The sequence below is a fragment of the Mastacembelus armatus genome, chromosome 6, assembly GCF_900324485.2.
Source record: "Mastacembelus armatus chromosome 6, fMasArm1.2, whole genome shotgun sequence".
NCBI lineage: Eukaryota > Metazoa > Chordata > Actinopteri > Synbranchiformes > Mastacembelidae > Mastacembelus > Mastacembelus armatus.
In genome coordinates this window covers 19,967,557-19,994,004 of record NC_046638.1, presented here as the reverse complement: position 1 = coordinate 19,994,004, position 26,448 = coordinate 19,967,557, and the positions used below count along the sequence as shown (strand labels likewise).

The following is a 26,448-nucleotide window of genomic DNA, read 5'->3' as shown; positions in this document are numbered from 1 at the left end:
GAGCTGGTACAGCAGTGTGTGACTGTTGATGCACTGTAGTCAATGCAACTCTAACTTTATACTACAGCCTTGGGTGGACTTTTCCTATTGCCTTGGGTGGACTTTGAATATTTTCCTCCACCTTCATCAAGCCCTTTTTACAGTATGAAGTGCAGTTATGGCAAGGAGTAGCAAGTCAGTAGCGAGGACCCTGGAGGATTTAACGCTAGACTCGGGTTATGGTGGAGCTGCAGACTCCTTCAGATCTTCCAGTGCGTCGCTGTGCTGCTCAGATGCACATGGGGCGAATTACTGGCATTTAACCGACTCGATGCACAGTCGACACAACAGTCTGGACACTGTTAACACGGTCCTGGTCGAAGACGCCGAGATCCTGGAGTGCACCGTGCAGTGCGCTAAACTACCCGAGCTTGAGGATGTGCCGTGGAGCCTCGGGGAAGTAGCAAGCCTACTGAGTAGGGACGAGGAGATGAGCTTGCCGACCCCCCCGCAGGACGTCCTGCTCAGGCTCTCGGTGCTTGTCAGCCGGGCCCTGGTCAGGGTCGCCAAGGAGGCGCAGCGCCTGAGTTTGCGCTATGCCAAATGCACCAAATATGAGGTCCAAAGTGCCATAAAGATGGTCCTGTCGTGGACCGTCTCGATGAACTGCATCAGCGCGGCGCTCAGTGCCTTGTCCCTGTACAACATGAGCACGGAAGAGGACAAGTTCAGCCGCGGCAAGTCGGTGCGCTGCGGACTCATCTTTAACGTGGGGAAGTTCTTCAGGTGGATGGTGGACAGCAGAGTTGCGGTTAGGATCCACGAACACGCAGCGATCTACCTGGCTGCGTGCATGGAGAGCCTCTTCCGCGAGGTGTACGCACGGGTTCTGCGCAGTGCACTGTTGGAGCGGGATAACGGGATTCCCAAGTTCACTGTGGAGACGCTGGATAAGGCCGTAAACAGTGATGCGGAAATATGGGGGTCTCTGCAGCCCTGGCAGCACCTGATCTGTGGGAAGAATGCAAGCGGTGAGTTATAAAGTCTGTAAGTCAGTGCAGCAGGGTCTTTCCCCACCTAACATCACTGATCAAACATCCACATATTTTAAAAATTCTATCTTCTACTATCATCCAGAGCACATTTACATCAGTGAAGCCACATTGGATTTACTGATGCTATTGAAGACCAATAGTTTATTCATCTAACACAGAGCTGGTGAGTCTCAATTGCAGCATAAACAATACACTCAGTATGTGTACTATTAGGCTTTATATGAGGATTCATTTGCTCCCAGGCTATTAAAAGGTTATCCCACAACCTTTGAAATGCTTTCTTGTTGAAGAACTGCTTACTCTAACTGAAAGACATCATTCAGAGAGTATTTTTGCAGTTGAAGTGGAGTTTCCTCCTTCTCAAAGTGCAGGATGGCAGCAGACCGGCTGAGTAGAACAGGGTGGAAGAGAGGTGTCCTCTTGCCTCCTGTTTTCTGGGCAGTGTTATATTGCAGTCATTTTTCTCTCATAGAATTCTTTATATCGGTCTGTACAGCAAGTAGCTTTTTTTTAATGCTTAAAATGAGTGAAACAGGACCTGTAATCCCCAGGTGCAGGGCCTCACTCAGAGTTTTCAGTGAAAGGGTCTGCAGAAGTGAGCTTTATTTTTTGTCACAAATGCGAAGGAATCAGTCATTTCTGTGCACACCTGTTGGTACACACTGTACCTCACTGGTAGATTTGGCTCTCCAAGCATGAAATACTTTTTGATGTTTGCTTTGAAAGTAAATGTAATCATATTCAGACTTTACTGCTGCAAAACCAGCAATACATCACAAACCACTGTAACACATGCTTGCTGCGGTTTTGATGGATGTTGTAAAAGTGCTGTTGTGGCTCCTCTTGCAACAGGTTTACATAATGAAAGGCCTTGGGGGACCTATGTGCTATCATGCATTATGCAGAGTGATGTGAATAAAACTGAGTTATAGTGTGAGGGAGAGAAAGAGAGACAGACAGACAGAAAGTAGAAAGACTGACTCTACTGATGAATCACCAACAAAAGCCTGGCATCATGAGAGGAGTACTTTATTAAAATGTAGCTCTTTGTTTGAAAGCTACAGTGAAACACGTCAGTTTATTTACAGTCTGTCTTTGCTCAGTATGGTATGTAATCACAAGGCTTCAGATTAAGCCAGACTCACATAAATGTATGTTCATTTGTAGTGAGGTCAACATCCAGTTTACAGTATTTTCCCATACTGTGCACTATTACTTTGAATACTTCTCTTATTCCATGGTGTTTGTACAGTGTCCTGAGACATTTGTTATGAATCGCACTATAAATAAACTTGAACTTAATTACCTTAATGTTAGTATTTAGCTGCCTTGCACAAGCCACTTGGTGTGTAGTGAGGCTTCAGCTTTAGCAGAGGTGTGGGGAGTTTTCAGTAGTACACTGGACTGGTGAACAGGATGAGATGCAAGAAAAACATCTGTGGAATATTGACGTAATGCCCAAAGCTAGAAAATGCACTTCAGTGCATTAAGTTCATTTTGAGTAGTGCAGCATTAGTTTCGTCTTACTTGAAAAATGAGTATTAATTACGGTAGCAGAAAATAAAGTTTAAAATGGCTTCATTAAATATGTTCTAAAAACAATCTAACTTTGTGCAGTGGAGCTTTTTGTCACTTTACTTATTGTTTAGTTTCTCTGGCAGACAATTTTACTGTTTAGGAAGAGTTCATCCACATTTGCTGTTGTGATACCACAGGACCTCTAAACATCAACATGTCCTTTGTGTGTAGTAATAGATAAGGCACAGACAGAGGTGCATCATTTGTTGTCTTCTCTGTCTGAGAGTGGGTTGACCTTAACCTAAACACTGTCTGCTATATTGAATCTCTGTATTGCTCCATCCATTCTCTTCCTCTCTCACTGCCACATAGAAACAATTGAGGTGATTTTTCCATATTATTCTAACACTTGTGACCTAGCTTTGTCCCTATGAATATCATCCCTTCCACCAAAGCAGATTAGGTTTTTATGTGCAAAATTCAGTCATCTAGTTTCATTTTGGACTGTTTGCATTTGTCAGGTAAACTTGTAGAGTCAATTTTCAGGGATTTTTCCTTATCCACAGAAGGTTATAGTTACATGGCGATGGTTTGATATTTTGAGAAATATGCATATTTTATCTTGCTTCAAGTTTGATGGGAAGCTTGAGTCCACTCTATCTAAATGTCTGTTAATTATCAACGTGCAGCCACTTAGTTTTGCCTAGGATAATGACTTGATACCGGGGAAACGGTTTCGGGCTCTGTGCAGAGGTAACAAAACTTGTCTTCCAGCAACATGTTATATCTCATTTCTTCTGGCCAAGAAATAGTCACCTGTGCTCATACCTCTGCTATAACAATATTAGAGTGGTATCAATTCTATCATCTAACTACTGGTAAGAAAGCAAGTAAGTGCCTTTCTCAAAATGTTGAATAATTTCTTTAAGATGGATTAATTGAACTGTTGCTTTAAGACTTGAAAGTTATTAATGCTAGAAGACCTGTCCAACAAGTGTAAGAGGCTTTGTAGTTTTAGGGATAAATACTTTTTATACTGTATCTCACCAGACAAGGGGGGAAACTGTTCTTGTTTGTGTCATGAATTATTATGTCAGTCTTCATCCATAATTACTCTGCTCAAATGTCTGTTTTCACCTACTGCAGCTCAGTTCCACACTGGCACAAGTAGCATATGGTCAGCCTCCCACACACAAGCCCAACACACTCATGCTCACTCACACACACATACTCCAAAATGTCAGGGGCTCCTCTCACCGTGTCTGACTCAGTGTTATGTGCAGATGCATGTTGGGTTTCCCTTCTTCAGCTGTGGTATCCTGTCAGAACAGGAAGCTACTTAGTAAGGTGGGATATTTCTTATAGCTCCCACTAGACATGGGAACACAGTGATTCTTTGATTTCCTTAACAGTGTGTGCATGTCCAAGAAAATGTCTAGTGTAACATGATATCCAATGGTTAGGCATATGTACCACCCTGAGGACAGGTTTCTAATCATTCGCTATATGAGAGATGACTTTAAAATCTGTACAGAGCGGGTTGTTTAGTTGAAGGATAGAAAGGAAAATGTCACTCTGAAGTCATTTAAAACAAGTATAGGTTATGTACCACTTCCAGGTTGATTTTGTGTATTGGCTGTGTTTTTTTTTAATATTCACATGTACATGCATGACTTGATTTTGACATATAGTCTAGCTACAGTTGACTTGGTTAACAGCATTTTCTAACTAATTAAAGCATCATAAGTAAAACTATAACGCCAAAGGAATCCCTTTACCAGGTAGTCTTAAACTGATTTGTAAATATGACATTTGAAGCTGCTACATTCAACATTTTTGTATTAACACTTGAAATGACTGTGTGTAATGTGAGAGGGGTCATTTTTTAGCACCAACCCCCCGTATAAAAAAAATAAAATTATCACTGGACTGTATACTTTCCTTTACCTTTGTGAAGCATTTAATTGTCTTTAAGCTAATTGTTTTGGTTTTCTGTGCATCATCGGAAGCAGCTGCAGGCAGCTTTTTTATATTTTAGCACTGATAAACCCACTGTAACCAACACTTAATGCTGAGCACATTGACTTGTATTGTATGAATCTTGTCTATTGTATTTAGATGACCTATGATGGAAGCAGAAAAAATAAACTTGTCAATATTGTCACAGTGATACTGTTAACATATGTCAGTGTCGGTCCTGCAGAATAAAGACCCAAGGGTTTTGTTGTTGCTTTACAATTTTGCATTTACATTAGCAGACATGCAAAGACAAATCTATCATTGTCTTGTCAGATATACCAAATACTCCTCCATTAGCATCATCAATAGTAATTCACTGTACCCACAACTTGCATCTTGCATTAACACTGTTGAGGAGCCATTTGAGATAATATGAACAAGTGGGCATTGTTCTCTTTTCACTTTTTTCCTTGCCTGGAAAATATTCTTCACTATCACTAATACACATCTCAGAATCTTGTCAAAAGGAAATGTGGAAAATCACCAACGGCTTAAAGAAAAATAATAAAGTACAGCAGTGTAGTGCATCCCCAGAAACCACTGGATGATTATACTGTGTGTGTAACTGAGGTGGAATTTTCCTTTAAAGTCTTTTGTTCTAACAGCAGCAACATGATCTGGTTGGCTCTATATTTAGCATTTAACATTAAAAAATGAGATCTCATTTTTGTATGATCTCCAGATAGACATTTTCTGCAAAAACCAGAACAAACTGGGCACTTGCTGAGATTATGGCATGTGTGATATTCGAACAGTGATGCTCGGTTGTTCTTCTACTCTGTAGCTTTTTGCTGTTCTAGTAGTGCTTCAATGGGGTGAAAGAGTGCTGGTCTCGTCCTATTCCCAGGTCTTTTGTTCGTTACCCAATGGTTGATCTCAGTGCCTGGTGCCTAAATGCTGTGGGCAAGGCAGGCAGACAGGAATGACTGCGGCCTGTAGTGGTACCACTCTGTACCGATGGAGATCAATCCCCTTTATTTCTGGGACTGGGAGTGAGACATAACAGAAGGTGATAGGGAAACCCTTATACAGCAGTAAGATCACCACCAGATACAGAGTTGTGCACACAGTGAGGGACACACACTCACACATGGACCTGGAGCAGATCTGGTATTAGCAATTTGGGAGGGGAATTAGAAATGCTGATGTGACATGGAGACTGGTACGTTGAGGGAGAGCTGCAGCCACATTCAGCTGATTAAGAAGAGACAGGTGGTAGAATGCAGTTAATTCTTCACCTCCTTCAACACCTACAATAGACCAGATGCATTTTTTTGTTCTGTAACCATAGTTTCTTATGTATCTAAGGTAGATTGCATGAAAACTTTCACTTCTTGACTTGTCTAACTTATTGCTGTGTATGCTGATATATGCAGCAGTCACTCTAGTATTAAGCTACAGCATACTAGTGTGACTGCAGCCATTGTTCATAGTAAACAAACACAAACTAAGATTTGGCCCCTCATTGTTCAGAATCTTTTTATTGCATATTGAAAGCAAACTGGGTGAAATTGTGCCATGTTTTTTAACGATGAAAGAAACCGAACAGAGTATTACAGTCTGTGCCAGTGTAATCAATATTTATGAATAATCTCTTCAAGGCTAAAAACCACAGCCGTATTCTGCGATGTCATTTGAGAAAACATTGCTGGAGCTGCTGCAGTTCTAATTTAGTCTAATTTAGTAGCTTTTTCTAATTTTCATGCTTGACCTTTTACACCAAAATGAGATTTATTACATTTTAGCCCTGACAATGTCGACTCAGAGAGAGTGCACTTATTGTGGTCTGAATAATAAAGAGCTTCCTATTTACTGTCAGTGACAAAGCTTTAGTATTTTTATCTCTGGATGACACTATCCAGGGAGCTTTAGTTTATTTATTTTTTTTCTGAGAGAAATTTGGTTCTGGATTAAGTATTCTGGGCAGTTTTTAAGGAAATTTTCCCAATGCACAGGTGGCAAATTCTTATTTACCTTTCCAGTATTCTGTATTAGTATTTAGTTAGGGAAACAATGAGTATATACCAGACCTAGACCAGAATAGTTTCACAATTACTTTGGACTATGGAGCCAAATCCAGTGATGCCATGGCTAAGAATGAATTGTTCATAATGTCAGCTTTGGAAGAAAAGCAGAGGAAGAGAATGAGGCACAGATGGCAAGGATGAAAACAGGAGAATCCATAAGAGAAGCTGTGATTGACAGATGAGACCCAGACAAGCAATGTCTTATTCTTATAATAGCATGAAGAAAAGCCTGAGCAAACAAGTACCAGCAAGTGGATTAGTTTGGTGAAGCATCAGTATCCACCACACTGTTTTTTGCAGCTTAGAATTCCTGTTGTTCTATGGAAGGAAATTATCCTGTTTAAATAACAGCCACCCTGACTGGCAGTAATTAAAAATATACTGATAAACAACCATTTACACTTTTTTTCCCATGTAGATGTGATGTGAGTGAAGCGTAAGAAACTGTCCTGTCACTATTAGAGAATTGTCTGATAGTGAAAGGTGCATGTCAGGGCATGCCAGGATACTTGGTGAACTGTGAAACAAATTCCTAGATAGTGAGATATAGTAACTCTCACAAACAGATGTATACTACCAACTTACAGGAGAATGTTTCCAGATTACCTAGAAACTAAGGAGTGCCATGTCATCCTGGCCACCACCAGTAACTAATAGCTCTACACAAAACCAGTGAGGCCTATGTCATCTGACATAGGCCTTAACCACAGTAATACAAAGATGGGTGAGAGTTCAGCAGTAACTGATAACTTTATTACTTTTGAGAAAACCGTCTCTGGTGACAACCTCATTTGGGTGTGTGTGATAATTCATAGCGGACAATACTGTCATATCAGGACATCATTTCACTAAATCAACCAGCATTTTAAGCCAGTCAGGCAGTGATTTAGGCGGTGAAGAGGGCTTCTTATCTACCCAGAGCACCAACTGAGTCTTATTTGAGAAGAGCTTAAATGAGTTCTTTGGAATGAATGGGAAGGCTCACAGTTTTCCAACGTTTTGTCCAACTCATTTCAGCTGCATATTAATGCAGATCAGGGAAAGTCAGAACTGAAAATATTATAAAGGGGATTCAGTGAAAGAATGGTTTGACAACTGGGAGAATACAGTTTTTTTGTTTTCTTGCTCTGAGTAAGGTAAGAAGACCTTTCTTTGCTCTAAGCGAATGTAAGAAAATCTTTAAACCAGCACCTCTAAAACATATTATATCCTTTGTTTAATCCAAACAAGAAAACAAATGAGAAACAACTAGGTTATGGATTAACTGGGGGCTTTGACATGGGAGTACTGTATTTCTCATTGACTTTCTGGTTGTTTATGGTCACCGTGAGTGTCCCCATCAGTTTTGTCATCAAAGTATTGATAGATAGATATATAGGTGTAGAACCCAATAATATTTTGTGCCTGAATCCTTGGGTATCTAGAACAATTGCAGAGGATTTCTGAAGGTGTGGACAATGTGCTTCTCTACCCTCTGAGCAGCAAATGTTAAACTCTCCTGCAGCTTTTGCTGCTCTAGGTCTATGGTACACTAAGCTGTGGGGGTGTGAGCATGTCTGCAGTTTCTGAGGTGATCACGGGGAGCTGGACTTTTATTTTAGTCTTCTGTAAACCACTGTATGAGTGTTTCCTCTGCACATGACGAATGCACAGACATCAGCTGTGTAAACTTGGAGTGGGTACATGCCAACGTTCACATATATGCTTTCACTGGAGGACATACAGTAATTATCCTTGGACATATAGATATATACACGCGTTTGTGCTGAACACTGCTGCTGTCTGTTGTGCCATACCAGTCTCTTTTACATGCTGGTCTGTGGTTTGGAGTTAAAATAAAGTGTAGACACTTAGAGTCTGAGATAGACTTTTAAAGAAATGTTATTACATCAACCTGAATATACTCACATTCCCTCAGTCTGCCCCATCTAAAGTACCTATGTATCATTTTTTGCCCTCATGTTTCCCAGAATGCTTTTTAGCAGTCCTCTGGATATGCTTAAACATGTTTCAAGCAGTTGCACATGGAAGGATCATTAGTGGATATGACAGGCACAGTAACGGCAAAAGAGCAAGTTTTTCTAGTTGTAAAAGTCTTAAGTGTCACACCCCTTCTTGTGGCTGCAGTGCATTCTGGTCTGTTCAGGCATATGTAGGTAGAAAAAACATTATAGTCAGGACTTCAGAAATACTGAGGTCAATATCAGTACTGAGCATCCTAATTGTCCACCTTTGTAAAGGGGGTAAAATTAAAAAGGTAAATTTAAGTAGAAGTCAAATATAAGTAAATCTAGGTAGCTTTCTACAGGACATATTGCCACTGAAGTTGTCTGAAGTACTGGAATTAGGTAATAAATTACTGACATCATGTAAGTTTTTTTTAAAGTCATTCCTTGAGGAAAAAAATGGAAAAAGTATATCTGACCTCATTGGGTTTGTCCCTTTTTTTCATTCATTTTGCTCTGAGCTAACAAATGAACTTCAGTAGTATTTTAGGTTGGATTTATTTTTTGAATTTGTTTTTAGAAATTATGTAGGCCAGCTCGTGAATGATAAAACAACATAAAGAAAGGCACATAGTGGAGTGTAGTAGCTCTCATGGAGATGGTGGATTTGCTGATGCAGTACTGATTTTGTTCCACTGGATACATATCCCATTACCTCTCATGAGCGCTCAGGGCACTGACCTTCAGAATATGCAAGTGTCATTGCATATATACTGTATACATGTTTGACTAAAATGAAAAGACCTCTCTGTTTTCCAGTGTGCAACTGCTTCAATCAGAACTTGTGACCCAGAAGATTTAGATTTTAATGAGACTAATTAAGATTTAAGTGAATGGACCTCTTTTATTTGTCTCTTCTCACTCCCTCTCTTTCTTTTCTTACACTCTTTCTGTCTTGCTTCTTTATTTTCTTCCTTTTGCTTCAGTCCAGCTTTGTTATCCACTGCAAATATAAAGAGTCCATGTTCCGCCTCTGCCCCAATCTGTAACTGTAGGCAGTACCGTGGAGTGGGTGGGGCTGTGTGAGTGATGTTAGAGAAAGTCAAGGTGAAATGTGCCAGACAAGACTTTTTTTATACATTTTTCCAAAAATGCACTTAAAGAGCTCAGTTATGTCTCCTCTCCCTCACTCTGAGTGAGTTTCCTCAACCCCCAGCTGAACTAGCGGCATATGGTACAGATTAGAGAAAGTATATGTCGATTTTGCTCATGACGTTTTTTATTACCAACATATGCTGGTTCCTGCTTTACTCCCATTTCATTCTGTGAAAAGACATATGCAAACAGTGACTGTAACTTCTGTCCTTCACTCTTTTTTCACTGTGTTTTATGATGGCAGACATTAGCAGTGGGGAGTACCTCAAAATCAAAATATAAACCTAGCTTTGGAGTGATGTATCTAAACCAGACTCATGCATTGTATTTGACATTCCTTTTCTTCTACAGGGAAGGTTATTTTTATTTTGCATGTTATGTTCTGCAAAACTGACTTTTCACATTTTAAAAACTGAAGTATGCAAAGAAAAACAAGTAAAAAAAAAAGTAGAAGTACTTTTTCAGTATTGCAATGTGGTATTCAGTCACTACATTACACCCACTAATCACAGTGCTGCTCTGTTACTTTGACACTTTCAGGGGTGGCTTGTTCCCACACCTTTGCCACAGTACAGTGGTGATTAAAAACCACTATAAATGACTCAACCTTGCCATTATTAGGTGACTATTATTCAGCCACTGTCTCCCTTTGAACAGACAGATGTTGAACGCTCACTGACTCACGGGACTATGGAAGTTGAGAGGATGACGCACTGCTGGTGAGGCAGGTGTGTTTGTCGGTTTTATACAATGTTGCATCAGCTCAGCCACATGGCTTTAATCCACACACTCTCACTCACAGCTGGAAACTTGTTTTGTAAAGGGAAGGATGAGCACTGGGAGGATGAGTTAAAGGCTGCTGGGAGGAATGGCTGTTCACTTTTAGATAATCTCAAAACTGACAGAAAAATAAATGAAGCAAGGAATTCTCATGAATTTCATGCATTTCATTAATATTGTTCATATCCAAGCATATAGAATCAAATTATTTTTGTGTTATGCATGTTTATGCTTTCCTTCTAAGAAATACCTTTTTTGGTCATGTCATTTGTACCTCTAGGCTCCTGTTTTCTCCATCAAACTGCAGTGCTTTAACTAGTCATTAATTAAGCTCTCCCACCCCCTGCTGGAGGAGGAAATCTGTGCTTTAAGAGGCCTAGTGCTGTGTGGTTAGTGCCTGAATCTGATTAACAAGTTCAGACCTTTATCTTTGTGGTAGAAGGGGACTCATCTACCAAATTCACCATTAGTTAGATCCCTTTGACCCTGTGTAACATAATGATCATTAACCCTTATTACAGGATATTTGTAAAAAGAGGATCAGGGCAACAGTGGTGAAATGAAGTTCACTGACTCAACCAAATCCCACCTCTAAAAATGTCAAACTCCAGTTCAGGATATAAATAATTATTGAAGCCACAGCAATGATGACTGATTATAAAACTGATTTCTGCTTTTTTAACCTTTTGCTCACCTGCAGAAATTATGAAATGATTAATTAAAACCTCTGCTGCGCCTCCACAGAGACCCAGAGTGTATTTTGTGTTGGAGCGTATGCTGTGTGCTATGTGCAGTGAGTTAGTAAGAGATAGATAGAAGAGAAACACATGGAAGGCGGGCCATAAAAACAAGGTGAAAAAGCACTGGGAGTGAAAGCTTGAAAACAAGAGACTGCACATTTTGTTGACAAATGAGAGAGGGCTGAGCTGAGCTCTAAAATGAACTATTAGGGTTGGCTCTGCTGGCAGGGGAAGCTGCATCCATCCAATTTGGTCTATTTGCTTGCCTGTCAGTGGCTCGAACCAAGCAGGATAACCGGCACCTAAAAGCAGTGCTGTCACAGGGACTGTACAATCCAGCATTTGAAAAGATGGATGACAGCAGCTCAGAGAGAGGGGAAGGAGGTGTGGCACACTGATCTACTGATTGGTGAGGTATGGGCTGAGGGGGCTGGTAAATAGGAGGGTTAGTCATAGGTACGACAGCCTGAAACAGCAATCTGCCAAAACAGGTGTTTTTTAAGCTTCTAGTTCTTATAACCACAATACTACCATGAGATGTTTGCTCTGTAATCACATGGTGATTATACAAAACCATTATGGCTCCGCCAGTGCAGAAAAGTAATTAAGTACATTTAATGAAGTACTGCACATAAAGTGCAATTTGCAGGTTGGCATCACTTGAATAGCTGTGTAGGAAAATGATGCAGAAACTAGTTTTTCTACAAGAAAAATGATCTGCATAGATGCAGTACAGTAACATTTGGAGTTGTTTTTTTGTAAGGATGCTACAGTTGAAAAGGTTGAAAATGTATGTTCATATGCATATAATGAACTAAAGTAAAGCCTCATAATTATCAGCCTGCAAATGTCAAAGAGAACGTGAACAGACAAGGATTATGAGAAATTGCAGCAATCAGCGAAGAAAGGAGGTATTGGGTGAAAAGATCCAGTGGAGAACTGGAGAACAGTTTAGCAGCTGGTAGGTTGTGCAGGATAACAATGCTGCTCATGGTTTAAATTGTTATGCTTTAACATTTGAAAATTATCAAATGTTAGACAACAAAACTTGTACACAGTCCCATGTTTTCATCTGGTTGAATTGGTAAAACAGTACAAGAAGCTGCTGCTGAAGGTGGAACTGGTGATGCAACTGCACCAACTTAGTCCTGGCTTCAACATCCTCATGAACTCCATTATAGGGCTGGAACAGAATCTCTAAAATGAGATGATCCAATTTTTTGATTCAGATGCAGCACTGTGGTCCCCCCGCAGAAAGCTAGCTCTGCTCCTCTTCCTGTTAGAGAAACTGGAAACCACAGATGAAGTTTGTGCAACAAATGTAAAATGGAAAAACTAGAACATAAGACCAACTCACTCAATTTTAACTACTCAGGCTCATTACAACATAGTAGTGTGCAGTGCACTGACCACTGACTACTGTTTGTGTTCTACCATGAAAAGTTGTCTTTTTAGACCTACTTTTCCAATTCCTTCCAATGTATCATGTAAAATATAAAAAATGGCACATTTATTTTTCAAATGTTAATTTCCAAGAAACATGAAGCACGTTTTTATTTAAAGAATTCACCTGCTTGTTGCACTTTTTGCTGTTAGTCTAATAAAGTCCTGAGAGATGTTTAAGAAGTTAAATTCACTTCAGCTCTAATATTAAAATGTTGCTTAGCCTACATGTAGCCTAATGCAAACTACTTCTTCTTTCTATGGTACACCAACATATGCTACCTGCATAGTGAACTCATCAGTCAACACCACCCTTTTTCTAAACTGTGATTGTGATGTTTGTCACATCAACGGCTCTGAGATCACCACTGCACAGACATGAGATAAAGTTATTGGTACAAAATCCCCCAAATCTCCTACTTTTCTTTAAGCTTCCATGACACCATGCCCTTTTTAATCCTGACTGATGATGACTTCTGACACCCATTTCTCTGCTGGGTGATGTTTCCAGGCAGGTTCCTCTGTAAAAACTGGTTGGATGGGCGTTAAGATAGAGACCCTGCCCTCTGCCCTATTCCCATCACTTTGGGCTGTTTGATTACAGTAACAGAGGCAAAGAGAGGGCGCCTCTGGGCCAATGAGTGATGTTGACCCAGTGTTACCCCCTGTGGGAGCCAAAAGGTTATCATAGACACATCACCATATCTGTTCTGGATGGTGCAGCTGAGGGTGGTGTTGAGTAATAAAGGAAGCCTCAGGAAATAAATAAATTCATACAGAAAATTCAACATTCAGAGGATCAGCAGTAATGTCCCTTATTCTTCCTGTTCTTTACATTTTGTTAACCTGATTTCCAAAGTGCAGAGCAGACAATATAAAGCTAGCATTGATTTTCAGACTGATTTCAGGTTTAATGGATGGAATGATGAGGTCAGATTCAGCCTGATAAGAGACTGACTGCATTCCTCATATCACCTCTGGAAACCTTAGAAGAAAGAAAATTCAAACTGTATTGTAACTCATGCATACATTAGATGTTGAAATACTTGTTACATGTACATGTCATCCAGCTATATCTCATTTGCTGGGAGGTGAAATATCGTCCTAGCTGTCATGTTGTGAGGCTGGGTAATCCCTGCCTGACATGGGTGATAGTACAGCATGTTGTCCTCAAAAAACACTTTCTCACTGCTGCCCTAGTGTCATAGTATATACTTGGATGCACCGAGAGAGAGGGTGTTTGTAGATGCCCTGGGATTTGATTCTGTCCATGGACAAGGATGAGATTCAGTATGGATGTAAGTCATTTGCATATCCATTCTAGCAGGATGAGAGCTGACCTGCCCCATCTAATCTATTTTCATCAAAAACCATATTGGATTTCTGATTTGAGGGATAACAGAACTGCTTGTATCCAGATTCTTATTTATGGCAGATATCACAAGGGTTAAGAGTGAATGTGTGGAGACTGATGTTTGACAGAGGGGATCATTTTACATATAATCGAAGTTGGGGAACCATGAGCTGTGAATTTTGTAAGCAGAGATTTCAAATATCCTCTTTGCAATGCAGACTCAAGCAAATAAATCATGTCTGATTTATCACAAGAGACATAACGTTCAAGGCCTGATTGTCAGCAGGAAAAAAATGAGACCACAGCAAAGAAGTTTTTGATCCGCTCTGGTCCCAGGACAGATACATCACTGTTACCTCCAGCTTACAAAGTCACGTTTTCAAGATTTTTTTTTTTTTTTTTTTTTTTTACCAGAAAGGCTGACATTTGAAAAGCAGATAAAGTAGTGAGATGTGATCACCCTCATACAGAGTAGCAGACAGTTTAAAATTTTAAGCTATGTAAAGAAATAATGAAAGTGTGGTCATTAAAATATCTTTTGTTTAGAGTTAAAAGTCGAATAACTTTGTGGTGAGTTTTGCATATGTCAGCCTTGTAATTTATTAGAAGCTAGAACATGTTTAGAATGAATGAGACATCTCTTTTAACCTTTTCTTGTCTCAAGAGAATAATCGTAGATGTGTTGAAATAATTTGAGCTAAATATGAAAGCTGTCATGTTGTGTTTATTAGACTTTTGCCCCCCAGTTTGAAAGAACTAGTAGACTCCCAGAAATTGTGACAAAGGTTTAAATTGTCACATAGTTAAATAATGACAAAAGTCTGGGATGTTCATCAGGCTCCATTACCCTCTTTATAAGATGTAATTATTCATGTGCGCTGTGGACATTGGATGTTTCATATTTGGGTCTAATTCATCAGGCAGAACTCTTGTTTTCTCAGAGGCTCCACCATTTTGCATTTCTGAGTGACATTGCTTGTATAATTTACAAAAGGCTTTGGATGCACTTTGCCTCCAAAACCATATAAAATTCATACATCACATGCACAAATTTAAACTCATGGAGAAATGACTCAGGATATATTTATTGGATCTATGGAGCTTCTTATTTTTTCTTTGATTTGGTATCCAGCCCTGGCAGAGCTTCAGCGGAATTTACGTGTCATTAAGGAACCATTAAGATATGCTTTACTTTGAAAATCCAGCCTGCTTTATATCTTTACACATGGAAACTACATAATGTGGTTGGATCTCATGCTTAGTTTTGTTGAGTTTTCCTCACATAACACAAGAGTGTGTGTTGAGCTGCAGCTGCTCTGTCAGAAATTATGAAGTGTCTTGTTCAAGTGTGGTCTTATGCTTACTGTACATTGCATACTAACCCGGCTGAGTTTAGTGGTGTAGTAAATGTGTAATCCAAAAATTCAGCGTTAAAAATGTGGACAGAACAAATGTGGGTACAAGGCCACCTTCAAACACTGCCTGTGTATTGTAGTGCTTCTCTGTATCACTGGAAATGTTAGCTGAGCTATATGTGGATTTACAAATACATTGAATGTGCTTTTGATTTTGTAGTGGATGGCTCTGCAGCCCATAATGATGGGTCTTTAACAGCATATAACAGCTCATCTCTGGAGGCCCAAACCACCATAGTGATATCACTGTGGACACAGTTCAAGAGGAAGGGAGCTCTAAAGCACCCTCATCAAGTATGTCACATCAAATTATGTGATCAGTGTTTATGAAATGAACTTATCATAATCAGTCATTCATGTCCTTGCAAAGGCAGGAACATACACACTCAGTGCAGCAGTGTTCATTTATATTTGTCGATTGTTCATCTGTGTCTGAACTTGCATGGATTTCACATGTTCATGGAGAGCTTTGGTAATGAAAAATGCCCCATGACATCACACCACTCAGTGGCTCGCTGGACTGATTTCGATGAGACAATGTACTGAACACAGGGGACCCACATGCTTGGGTTGTGGTCACATCGGTTTTGGGGTTTTTAGTGTAATGAAGGAAAGATGGCAGAGAGCCACATGAAAAAAGGTCTATTACGAAAACGACATTCCCTGATCCACAAGCAAGGAGCCCCCTGGCGTGCTTTGCAATGACAACATTCAGTTTGCTGATAGGCAGGCGAATGTAGTTTCAGATGAGATGTGAAGGAAAAATGAGCATACTGTCATCTTCTATTTATTTAAATTTAGTGAGTTATTGAAGTCTGTGAACAATATAATTCAGACCAACAAAACGGAACCAAAAAGGTTTTTTTTGTAAGGGAAATGGGGGTGACCATTCTGGGAAATGTGCTTGGGTGGTCTGAGTGTAATACATTGATATAAGTCAAATGTCACATGCATTTAAAGACACTGGAAAATAATTTTATTTGTTAACCTATTTGCTATTTACACTGTTGTTACTAAGGAAACTAACCCGTGGCCATACTTAATCAACAGACATGAAACTGGTATAAATCTTCATTTTACTCCTGGAAAGGAATCACATACTCAATTATTCCAGGATATGGAACTGTTGCTTTAAGAACGATGCTATGGACCAAAAGCTAAGGTTGGTACTGCTACAATAATCAAACTAATAACATACATGCATGTTTAAGCTGATTGTGTCAGCGATTAAACTGCTTGTGTAGCTTAAATACTATATGAATACAACTTGAGACAGAGAATGAGAATTGCCTTTAATCGGAGATCAGGCACAAAAACCTTGTGCTGACAAGTGTGAACTGAATTTTCTAACTTACCTGTTGTGTTCTGGTGGTGTCAGGTTCCCCAGGGGGAAGGACATTAATATGTCACACAGTGTCTCTGATCCCTCACCCTGTGTGCACTCATTATAGTCTCTGCTGTGTTTGTACCAGCTTCTGACTGGACCCAGCTAGCTCCAAACAGCAATGACATAAAAATACAAAAATGCTGCATCACTTTTTCCACATGCAAAATAACATATGTGCTATTAGCTGTTATTTCAAACTCAAAATTGTCTCTCACATGGTCCCACATGGGTTTCATTTGGCTAAAGCAGAAGGGAGTTTAGGATGAAAGTAGAATCGGTGAAAAAGCACAGTTTGATTGGGAAGAGTTAGAGAAAAAATAAATAAGAAATGGGAGACTCGTGGGAGGCACATGTCTCTACAGTACAGGAAGATCAAGCATTCTGAGTCTACTGCACAACATCCAGATGGCTAATGGGTCTCTGCACCGCTCCTGCAGTTATGAACTGTCGTCCTCTTAAATGACTGACCTGACTGGATGCCAGACAAAACACTTCTGAATACTTAGAAAAAGAAATCAATCCATGATCAATAGAGTCAAACATACAACTATCCAAGTGGCTACCCACTCGTGTTTGATCAGTTTGCGTGAGATCAATGAAGGATCAGCCAGTGAGTGTTCAGCTGTGTGGTAATCTGCCCAACAATGACAGCATGCAGGCCATGTGCCTCTCAAACTCACAGATACAATATCAAAAACACAAATGGTACAGTATAATCTAATATGGCACCTAAAAAGTCTATGGACTTAAAAATGGACTCAGACCTGACTTCATACCTCTCAGACACCATCAGTCACTAAAATTGCACAAAGGTGGTGTTTACAGCCAGACTGCTTTATTGTTTTTCCTTGTATTGTACAGTTGTTTTTGATTTTGAGTTGACTCCCTGTGGAGGGAGCTCTGTTTACTTCTTGCGAGTGTCATACAGATATAAAATGAAGCAGAGAAAGAAGAGACAGAGGGGAGTGGAGATATATTTCTTGAATGTTATTCCAGTATATACGTTTTTGAACATTTGAAAAAGTATACAAATAACAAAAATAGCTTTCCATTTTTGGAAATATGTTTATTTAGTGCAAAGATCTGTGCTCTTTGGAAGAGAACAACATGCCTACCAGCACATTTAAAGCTCACTAACTAAAACTTTATAAAATAACTTTAAAACCTAACAATCCAGTTGTATTTGTTTACTATTCAGATAAATAATTTATTGAATATTCATTGAACAATAGTAGTGCCCAATAGCTTAAACTACATTTGTATTGCACACAAGTAGATAATTGCACTGCATAGGAAAGTACTGGATTGCACTAGCATATATGAATAGAATTAGCCGTATATAGAATATATGTATTATCACAGGACAGGTTAAGGTAACTAGCACAGACATTACTTGATTGTGATTGGGTGAGGGGAATACATTATACATTATTAAGTGGAGGGCCGCTCATTTCAATGTCAGCTTCTACTACATGTTCCCTCTTCCATAGGAGGATGTTTCTCCTTTTATGTTTGATTAAGGGTCAAAGCTGCTTTTTACTGCCTTGAATGCCTTTGGGTCAGAAACTATACACACCTACAAAGAGAGTCAGTGCGCCGCCCTTTGAACTAGTTTATTCTACCCTGCGGGCGTCTACTGCACGCCCTCCGGCTCTGACATGGTTATTGCTTTTTGTCTTTACCAGCCGGCACACAGAAAAAGCTGCCTGGCAGGTGTAACAGCTTGTATCAGATATCATTCTCCCTGCAGGAGAGTTTAGGCAAACCAGTCAATTAATTTTACAGATGAAGGTGGGATGGCCAGAGAAAGGTCATCTCTATTCATTACCCACAGTAGCTGTTAAAACCGCATTAGCATAATTCTGTTGTCTTTGGCAAAACAGGGATATTAGCATTGTGACTTCTGTTAAGGTTGGATTGATTACAAACTAAAAAAAAAAATCTGCTGTTTTTACTTTTTTGTTCTTATTTAAATGTCTGCTTTGTCCTCTGTTTTGGATGAGACATGAAGAAAGAAGGAAAAAACAGTGGGTGAAGGAGGGACTTTCACCCTGCAGTCCGCATGCTGTAGTCATTAGTTTGTGTGGTGGGGAGCTTTATTGCTTCCCACTCGTGTTAAGTCAATCCAACAATTTACTCTGCTGCCCTCGCTCCCTCTCTGTCAGTTTCTTGTACAACTGTTATGTCTATGGACATTTCTGGTCAATCAGTGCAATGTTCTGGATGGGTGAGCCAGCGGTCTGTCAGCCCACTGGTTGAGGCCATGCCATTCCTTGAGGCAGCATGAGGGTGGGTGGAGCTCTTCATCTTGGAGCACTTAACTGGATGGCTGCAGGCCAGTGACTAGGGCAGCCTCCAGCTTTTGATGTCAAAGTGACTTCGCTACTATCAACACCCTCAGGATGTGTTCTCAACCGTGGTTGTCTGTTTCTGTAGGACAACAGCAAGTTGCAACGACATCCAAGTATTTATCGAGGCTCCCTTTGTTGCTGTGTCCTTATTTTAGCCCGCGTCTAGCCACTGTTCACTAAACATAATTGAAGCTAAACGGGAGACAAAAGCTGGATGAATTGTAATCTAGCGGCGCTTTTTAAACACTGATTACAGGGGTCGACAGCAAAGCCCTATTTTGGTGCTGTAAAAGTTGCTGACCTGGAGCTGGAATGATTGTGTTTCACATGCTCCTACAGGCTGTTCTGTCCTGCTCACACAGCCCTGAGACAGAAATCCTATCACATTTTCCACCAAAGGGCATCTGCCACTGTGCTCCAACCTTTAGATTGTATTTTTCTCTCTCTTCTGGGCCACGTCACAAGGTCATCGCAAGACACAGCAGCCTTTGTGCAGCAGACTGATATAGTCACATCTTGGCAGGTTGTATCTTCATAATATTTGATGTCAGGGGAAGTGACTGTCATTTGCTGGTCATGTCATCTCCAAATCCTCTCCAGTCTATTACATCACTGTCTCCCTGTTTTTATTGATTTTCTCTTTAGATTTTCACCCTCCACTCTACCTGCACCCAATTCATCATTTATCTTTCATCTTTTTTTCATACTGTACATTTGTCTTTTGGTCATCCTTGGTAAATATGAGTCATTGTCTACAGTGAGCAGAGAGAACAGTGTCCTCATTTTAAACAAGCTTTGCCAAAAAGGGAAAAAACAACCTCTTATTTTAAATTACTCTGACCTGAAATTTTAAATGTGGCACATTAACATTCATTGTGCATTCACCAGTAGCTCATTCAAGTAGTAGAATGAAAGCATTTGTTGGATATTTGAATTCAGGTGACTTGCAGTCTCGACAAAAATCAGAGCATGAGTAAGAAATTCTCCCCATTTTTTTGGAACTGTCCACCTGACAGTAAGTACAGGACAATTAGCAAATGTTATCACACCCAGTGAGTGAAAGGAGCAGAGGCAGCAGCTCAGATGGGCCTGTGTACCTCAGTATTTTAGCCTAAAGTCTAGGTAGCGCTAGGGATGAAAATATTTATGGATTAAATTAGACGTTGGTTTGCTGTTGTATGAGATAACTTACTGATTATTAAAGTCTTAATACATGTTGCCTGGTCTGCATGAAAATATCAAAACAAAAGCGTTTTGTTTGTTATTTACAGTAAATCTCAGAAATGGATGATAACTCAGGGTATAGAAGTGGTTTGGACTTGTGCCTTTTCTCTCTCTCACTTCTGTGAACCCCTGTCCCTTTTAATCATTTTCTTACAGTTCCTTGCATTTTATGTTTTTGAGGTGTACCCTTGCTTCTGCCAAGACTTTATACCATGCTCACACAACCACAAAGGAAGTGACAGTATAGAAATCTGTGTGTACAGCCTGTAGCACAACATAAAATTTTGCAGGACTGGATGTTTTAATGTCCCTTAGGACCATACAGTCAGACTGAATTATTCACAACTGTAGTTTCACCAGAGCAACAGAAGCAAAAATACACACTGATCTCTGTTTGGTCTGTGCAGTTGTGCATGTTCACACACTTACATACACACACACGAAACACCTCACAAAGTGTGGATGCCGTCTGGCGTCCTCTGCAGAGTCAGATTACCTGTCATTCAGGAGGCTGCAGTATCTTGCTTCGTACCTGTTATTTTCTGCTCAGTGGCCCCAGGTGTTTTCTTGCATGTGACAAGTAAAAGAAAATAGAAAATCCCCCTCATCTGCCCTGTCTAACATCACTGTGGACACTATATCTGTGATTTTCTTCTGTTTTGACCAGTAGTAAATAAAGGGAATGCCAACGCCCTCCCTCCAGGGAGGACATGACTGACTTGCCAGTCATTCATTGGCAAATAAAAAAATCTCTGGCAAATATAAATCCTCTGCAGGGGCCCAGTGGCACCAGTGTAGCACAAGCTGCTATTCTGAGATGAGTCCACTGACTTTCCATTTGCAAGATGAATGTCCACTGAAGCTCTTCTTCAATCCTGATACATTCAGTAAACCATCCGCCTGTAATTACTCCTGAGACCTCTCCTGCATTTTCATAGGCCATTAAACTTGTGCTTTAAAGATCAGGCGTTGGTACATTGTTCTCTTGTTAATTTAGGGTACAAGGGAAAAACAGCGTCACATTCATCTGAGTGAATTATCGATCATTTCAGGAGGATAACAATCAGACAGATAACCCCATACATCACCTCTGCCTTTCATGCTGTTTTGCAATTTCAGTCAGTTATGGGTGACTATCAAGCAAAGATTCACCATTTTTTTCCTCTGTGTGTTTTCATTCTGATTTCACCAAAATTAAAAGTTAATTAAAACAATGTGGTTCAGAGTTTTAGGAACTCAGGTTTTTCTTGTTGTTTCTCATTGATTAGTTAAATGGAAAATGCATTAATGGGCCATTTGTAGGAAGCCTTAAAGCATTTACTGGAATGGCATTAATCAGTACTATGAGATTCAGCTTCTGTTTGGTCCCAAAGTTTGTGTTAGCTTAGTTACATACTGTATCATTTTTATCAGTGTTTAGGAAAAACAGACATACAGTGTGTGTGATGTGAAAACCTGCAGCAACAAGCATTTCAAATGTTGCCCTTTAATGAGCATAGAAAGAAATTAGTTTTGTATTACAAATTGATGAGTAAATGTGAAATTAGATTAATGTTTTTACCTCCTGCCCTTCAGGTTTATAAAGTGAGTTTGTTGAGAAACTGAATTTTCTATTTCTGCTGTATTTTGAAAAGTAAATACATTTAAATCAAATGAAGAATTTTCTTAGTGAAGGCATGGATTTTCTTCACAATGTAAAGGCAAAGAATATAAATTGGCAAGGCAGCAATGCTCTCTCTAATCACTCAACCTTAATTGTGGGTGCTGTAAGTCAATACGCTTTCATTTGTTTTCTTTGTAATGGTGTCTGCCTGTTTGTCATTTCTGTATGGAAGCCTAATCTGTTTTTATTGGGAGTGGGCGGAGGGTACTGGAAAGAAGGATCAATGAATGGCTTCATTCTCACAGACAATACTTCTTTATTTCAGTACCCAGGAGCTTTTAATTCTGAATGAGCAGACAAATTAAAGCATAAAAAATAAATTCAGACTAAGCATGATACAAATGTTATTCTCCAATAGAACATGATGGAGCAAAACTGTGCCATAAATCATTGTTTGCATTCATAACAGAACACAGAGGACATCAGGCTAATAATGACACTGTTAGCCTATTCATCACTAAATGTAAATGTTAGTGTGTAAGTGTGACACTGAAATTCACTCCATCAGAAAGCTCAGACACAGTCAAGAGCACCTTTGAAAATAGTTCACTGAAACTAAAAAACTGACTTTACTTTCAACTAACACCTGCTACAACAAATATCATTTTTCAATTATATACTGATTTAAATTTACTGAAGCTAGAGCTGGGTCAGATTAGCAAAGCACAAAGACTGGAATTAGGGAAAAATAATAAAAAAAAATCTAAAACAAAAGCAATATTTTTGTAGAGATTAAAAGACACGCTATAATGTGGTAATTGGTAAGTTTTAAAGGTGGATGAATGTTTCTTTTAGCCAGAACCAGACTAGCTGTTCACATTATTTCCAGTTGTCTCAAGAAAAGTTAACCAGTTCTAGCATCATATTCACAGGATCACATGAGAACGTTATTGATCTTCTCATCAAACTTTTGAATCTATCTATCTATTGTCTAGTTTGTTTATTCCTCTCAAAGGTCGGGGGAAACTTGCAGCCAATCGGTTGAGACTCTGGACAGACCACCAGTGTATCACTGGTCTGACACATAGAGACAAACACTCACACACAGTCACACCTATGGGCAATTTAGAGACAATGTAATCTGCATGTCTTTGGACTGTAAGAGGAAGCTGGAGCCACACAGACAGAGAAAACCCACACAGTCACAGGGAGAACATGCAAAGGTCTCAGGGTCAAGCAGGGTTTGAACCTAGCACCTTTTTACTCTGAGGTGACAGTGCTAACCACTGTAACCCAGAAAGCAAATACTTTAAGGGTATTTGCCAAAAATAATAAACATTTCCTTAAAATGTTGATCCAGTGGCCCTCAAGGCAATATGTGCCCGATCAGCTGTATTTTCAGTCCAGTGAATATTACTTAACATGTCATACTAGAAAACATACTGTAGATATGCTGTACTACATATACTATCAAACTTTCAAACAGCATAAGCAAGCATGCTCCAGTTCAACAAGCAGTTCTTACACTTTTATCTCTTAAATAAAGCTTATCAAGTGACTTTTCCTCTTGCAACAACTGCTCTAAAGCTCCTGCTGCTGCCTCGCACACATCATTTGCTTTGACCTCCACTCAGGGGTTTCTGTCATTGACTACTACTGTTAAAGTTGACTTTGCAATAAACAGTCAATCATTCACTTTCCACTCAAGCTTTCAAGCCCTGCTGCTGTACCTCTGCTGCCAACTCAGTCTACCTAAGCATTTTCCTTTCATCCGACTCATCTACTACATCCTCCCTTCACACTGTTAGCTCCTCAGAATACACAACCCGCTGTGATGTCTGACCACAACACCAACTCTGACTTTGATTTTGGAATGGCAGCTCTCACAACAAAACTGATTCCTGCTTCCCTGGCCACCTACCTGCCCCAAAATTCGCTGCCTCTTTCCACCTTTATGAAAAAGTAATATCTTTTTTCCTGTGAGCGAATAAATTAATTTTTATCTGTTTCCTCTCACTTGTACCTGTTCGGTTATATTTATATTGCTTAGTGTACTGGGACAGTATGCCTGCATGTATCTACCCAGGTCCTCATCAACTGTAGGTCGTGCTGTGCCTTTCTATCTGCAGGTACACTTTGGTAACTGAAATATATGAAGATAAAGTCACATTATGTGCACATGTTATTTTCAAATGCGAGACATTACACATTACATATGCAAACACCATTGCTTCATTAAATATTTTGATGGTAGACAATATTTCAGTTCAATTTTTGGGAAACATAAAAAACATAATGGCAGTCAAACAATAGCTCCCATAATCCCTGCAAAGCACAAACTGTCAGCTTTAAGAAATGTCACTGTGGGTGTCAATATGTCAGTGTGGAGCAGTGTGTTTGTTTTTAAAGCAGCATTTGACATTGGATTTAGGTCACACTACATATTTCTCTCCATCTTCTGTATTTTGTTTCCACATCAGTCTGTTTGGACTGAACAGGTCCCTGCTGAACTGCAAGACAAGATGAAACTCAAAGAATGAAAAAAAAAAACAAAAGAAAAATGCATAGAAATGTAGCATAGACACTGTATGTAGGAAGACTTCAAAAATATAAAATATAAATTTGTGGTGAAGTCACTTAATGCTCATAGTGGGTACAGTTACTAACATAATTATTATCTGGTGTAATGGACAATAGAGAACTGATGTTTTTTCTGCCTTGAGCAAGAATCTCATAGTACCTGTCACAGACAAGACAAAACAAATGTAATTTTAACTCTACAGTCCCAACGTGTGATTATTCACCCTCAAGGACTTTGTTAAAGAAGATTTTACCTCAGCTTCACTGCTCTGATTACTCGGTTGGGTAATTTCAAGGCAGTTTACCACTGTTGGTCATTGATTTGCCTTTAGTAAGAAGGCCGCTGATTTTTTTTAAATAGTTCATATGATTTGATGTCGTCCATCTATATGGTGGAAATATCTGTTGATGGTGCCTGACATGTTTAAAGGCTGTGTCAGCATCATTCATCCTTCACTTCGACAGCACTGAGAGGAACACATGGATAACATAAAGCTATGTCATGTGGTGTGGCATACAGTCCTTCATACAGACACATTTTCAAAGAACGATTTGTGACCATGCATGCAGATGTGCAGGTTTCACCTTGTGAGGCAGAAAACATATCCATGCTTATAGAGGCAGCTCCTGTGCTCTAAGGAACTTCATCGCCACAGCCAGATTTACTGTCACTGTGCACAAACATGCTCTAATACCAAACCTACACACAAAGGCCACTCATCCAAAGCAGTTCATTGTTGGAGTAAATTTAAAAATGCAAGTTTAGATCTTCATGGCTGAACAGAGTTTTAACTTTAAATGGGCCTTTGATTGGAAGAGGCAGCTGACAGTTTTGGAAACTCTAGGAGGCAGATTTTAGTTTGAGGGCTCTGTATTTGTACTCACACCCTCCATCAAGCCCTTTGCTGTAATACCCCTGGCAGCCAAGTCAGCATTATATAATGCATATGAGAATGCGTATTGTGAAGACAGAAGAGACTGCTCTTAATGACTTAATGGCACTAAGTAATGTAAACAGCGAAAATCAATTACGCAACTCATTACTTGCAAGCAAAGCAACAAGAAGAATGGATGGCGCAAGCCTATTAATACCAGTGTGGAGACATTTTGCCACCCGACTGCTGATATTAAACTGTGACAGGTCTGTGGGTATTTCTGGTCTCATTTTGCTGAACAAGACAACACAAGACTCATTATCTTGGTGCAAGTCTTATAAGTCTGTGTATTCTCATGTTCACTGCAGTGTGAGCACTGAAAAAGATGTATTTTGTGCAGTAGCAGTCAACTACTCATGCTTTAAATAATGCTGGTCATTGGCATCTTTTTGCTAACCTTTACTGAAACTTGCTTACTTGACTTGCCTTTATACTTCACTGACTCTGGGACGATAGAAGCTGGCCTCAAATGGAGAAATAAGGCAAATACAACAAAACAAGTTAACACTACACCCATGTGGGATCATAGTTTCATGCACTTCATATGTGCATGAAACTTCATTCATAGCTTCTTAGAAGGGATAAATGATACTGTTTACTATGAGGACTTTGTGTTGACAGAGTCAGACCATTCTCCATGAAGAAAGTATATACAGAAGATGCGACTTCACTTTTTAAAAGGGTCAATTTTTATTTTTTAAACAAAGCTCTCTGGGTTTGGCCAATTTCCATCTCTGATTACTCAGCCAAGTCCATTAAGCTGCACAGATGAAGTGCCACAGTCAACCAAGCAGAAAAACAACTTGTGCCTGCCTCAGCTGGGTTGGGCGGGGCCAGCCAGAGTTAGATTTGGGCTCCATAGAGCCCGGAGCAGCGTGGGACTTGGCAACCATTAATTACCACTAATGAGCTGAGCATGACTGACCTGATGATGATG

At 39.7% G+C, this 26,448-nt stretch overlaps 1 protein-coding gene across 1 annotated transcript in view; it reads left to right on the top strand.

Annotated features, from left to right (window-relative positions):
* btbd11b (BTB (POZ) domain containing 11b) overlaps positions 1 to 26,448 on the top strand; it is a 58,219-nt gene continuing 31,771 nt past the window's right edge. Inside the window, exon 1 of the mRNA XM_026311456.1 lies at positions 1 to 1,010. Coding sequence (XP_026167241.1) covers positions 158 to 1,010 — 853 coding nt within the window. The 5' untranslated portion in view covers positions 1 to 157. The remainder of the gene's footprint in view (positions 1,011 to 26,448) is intronic.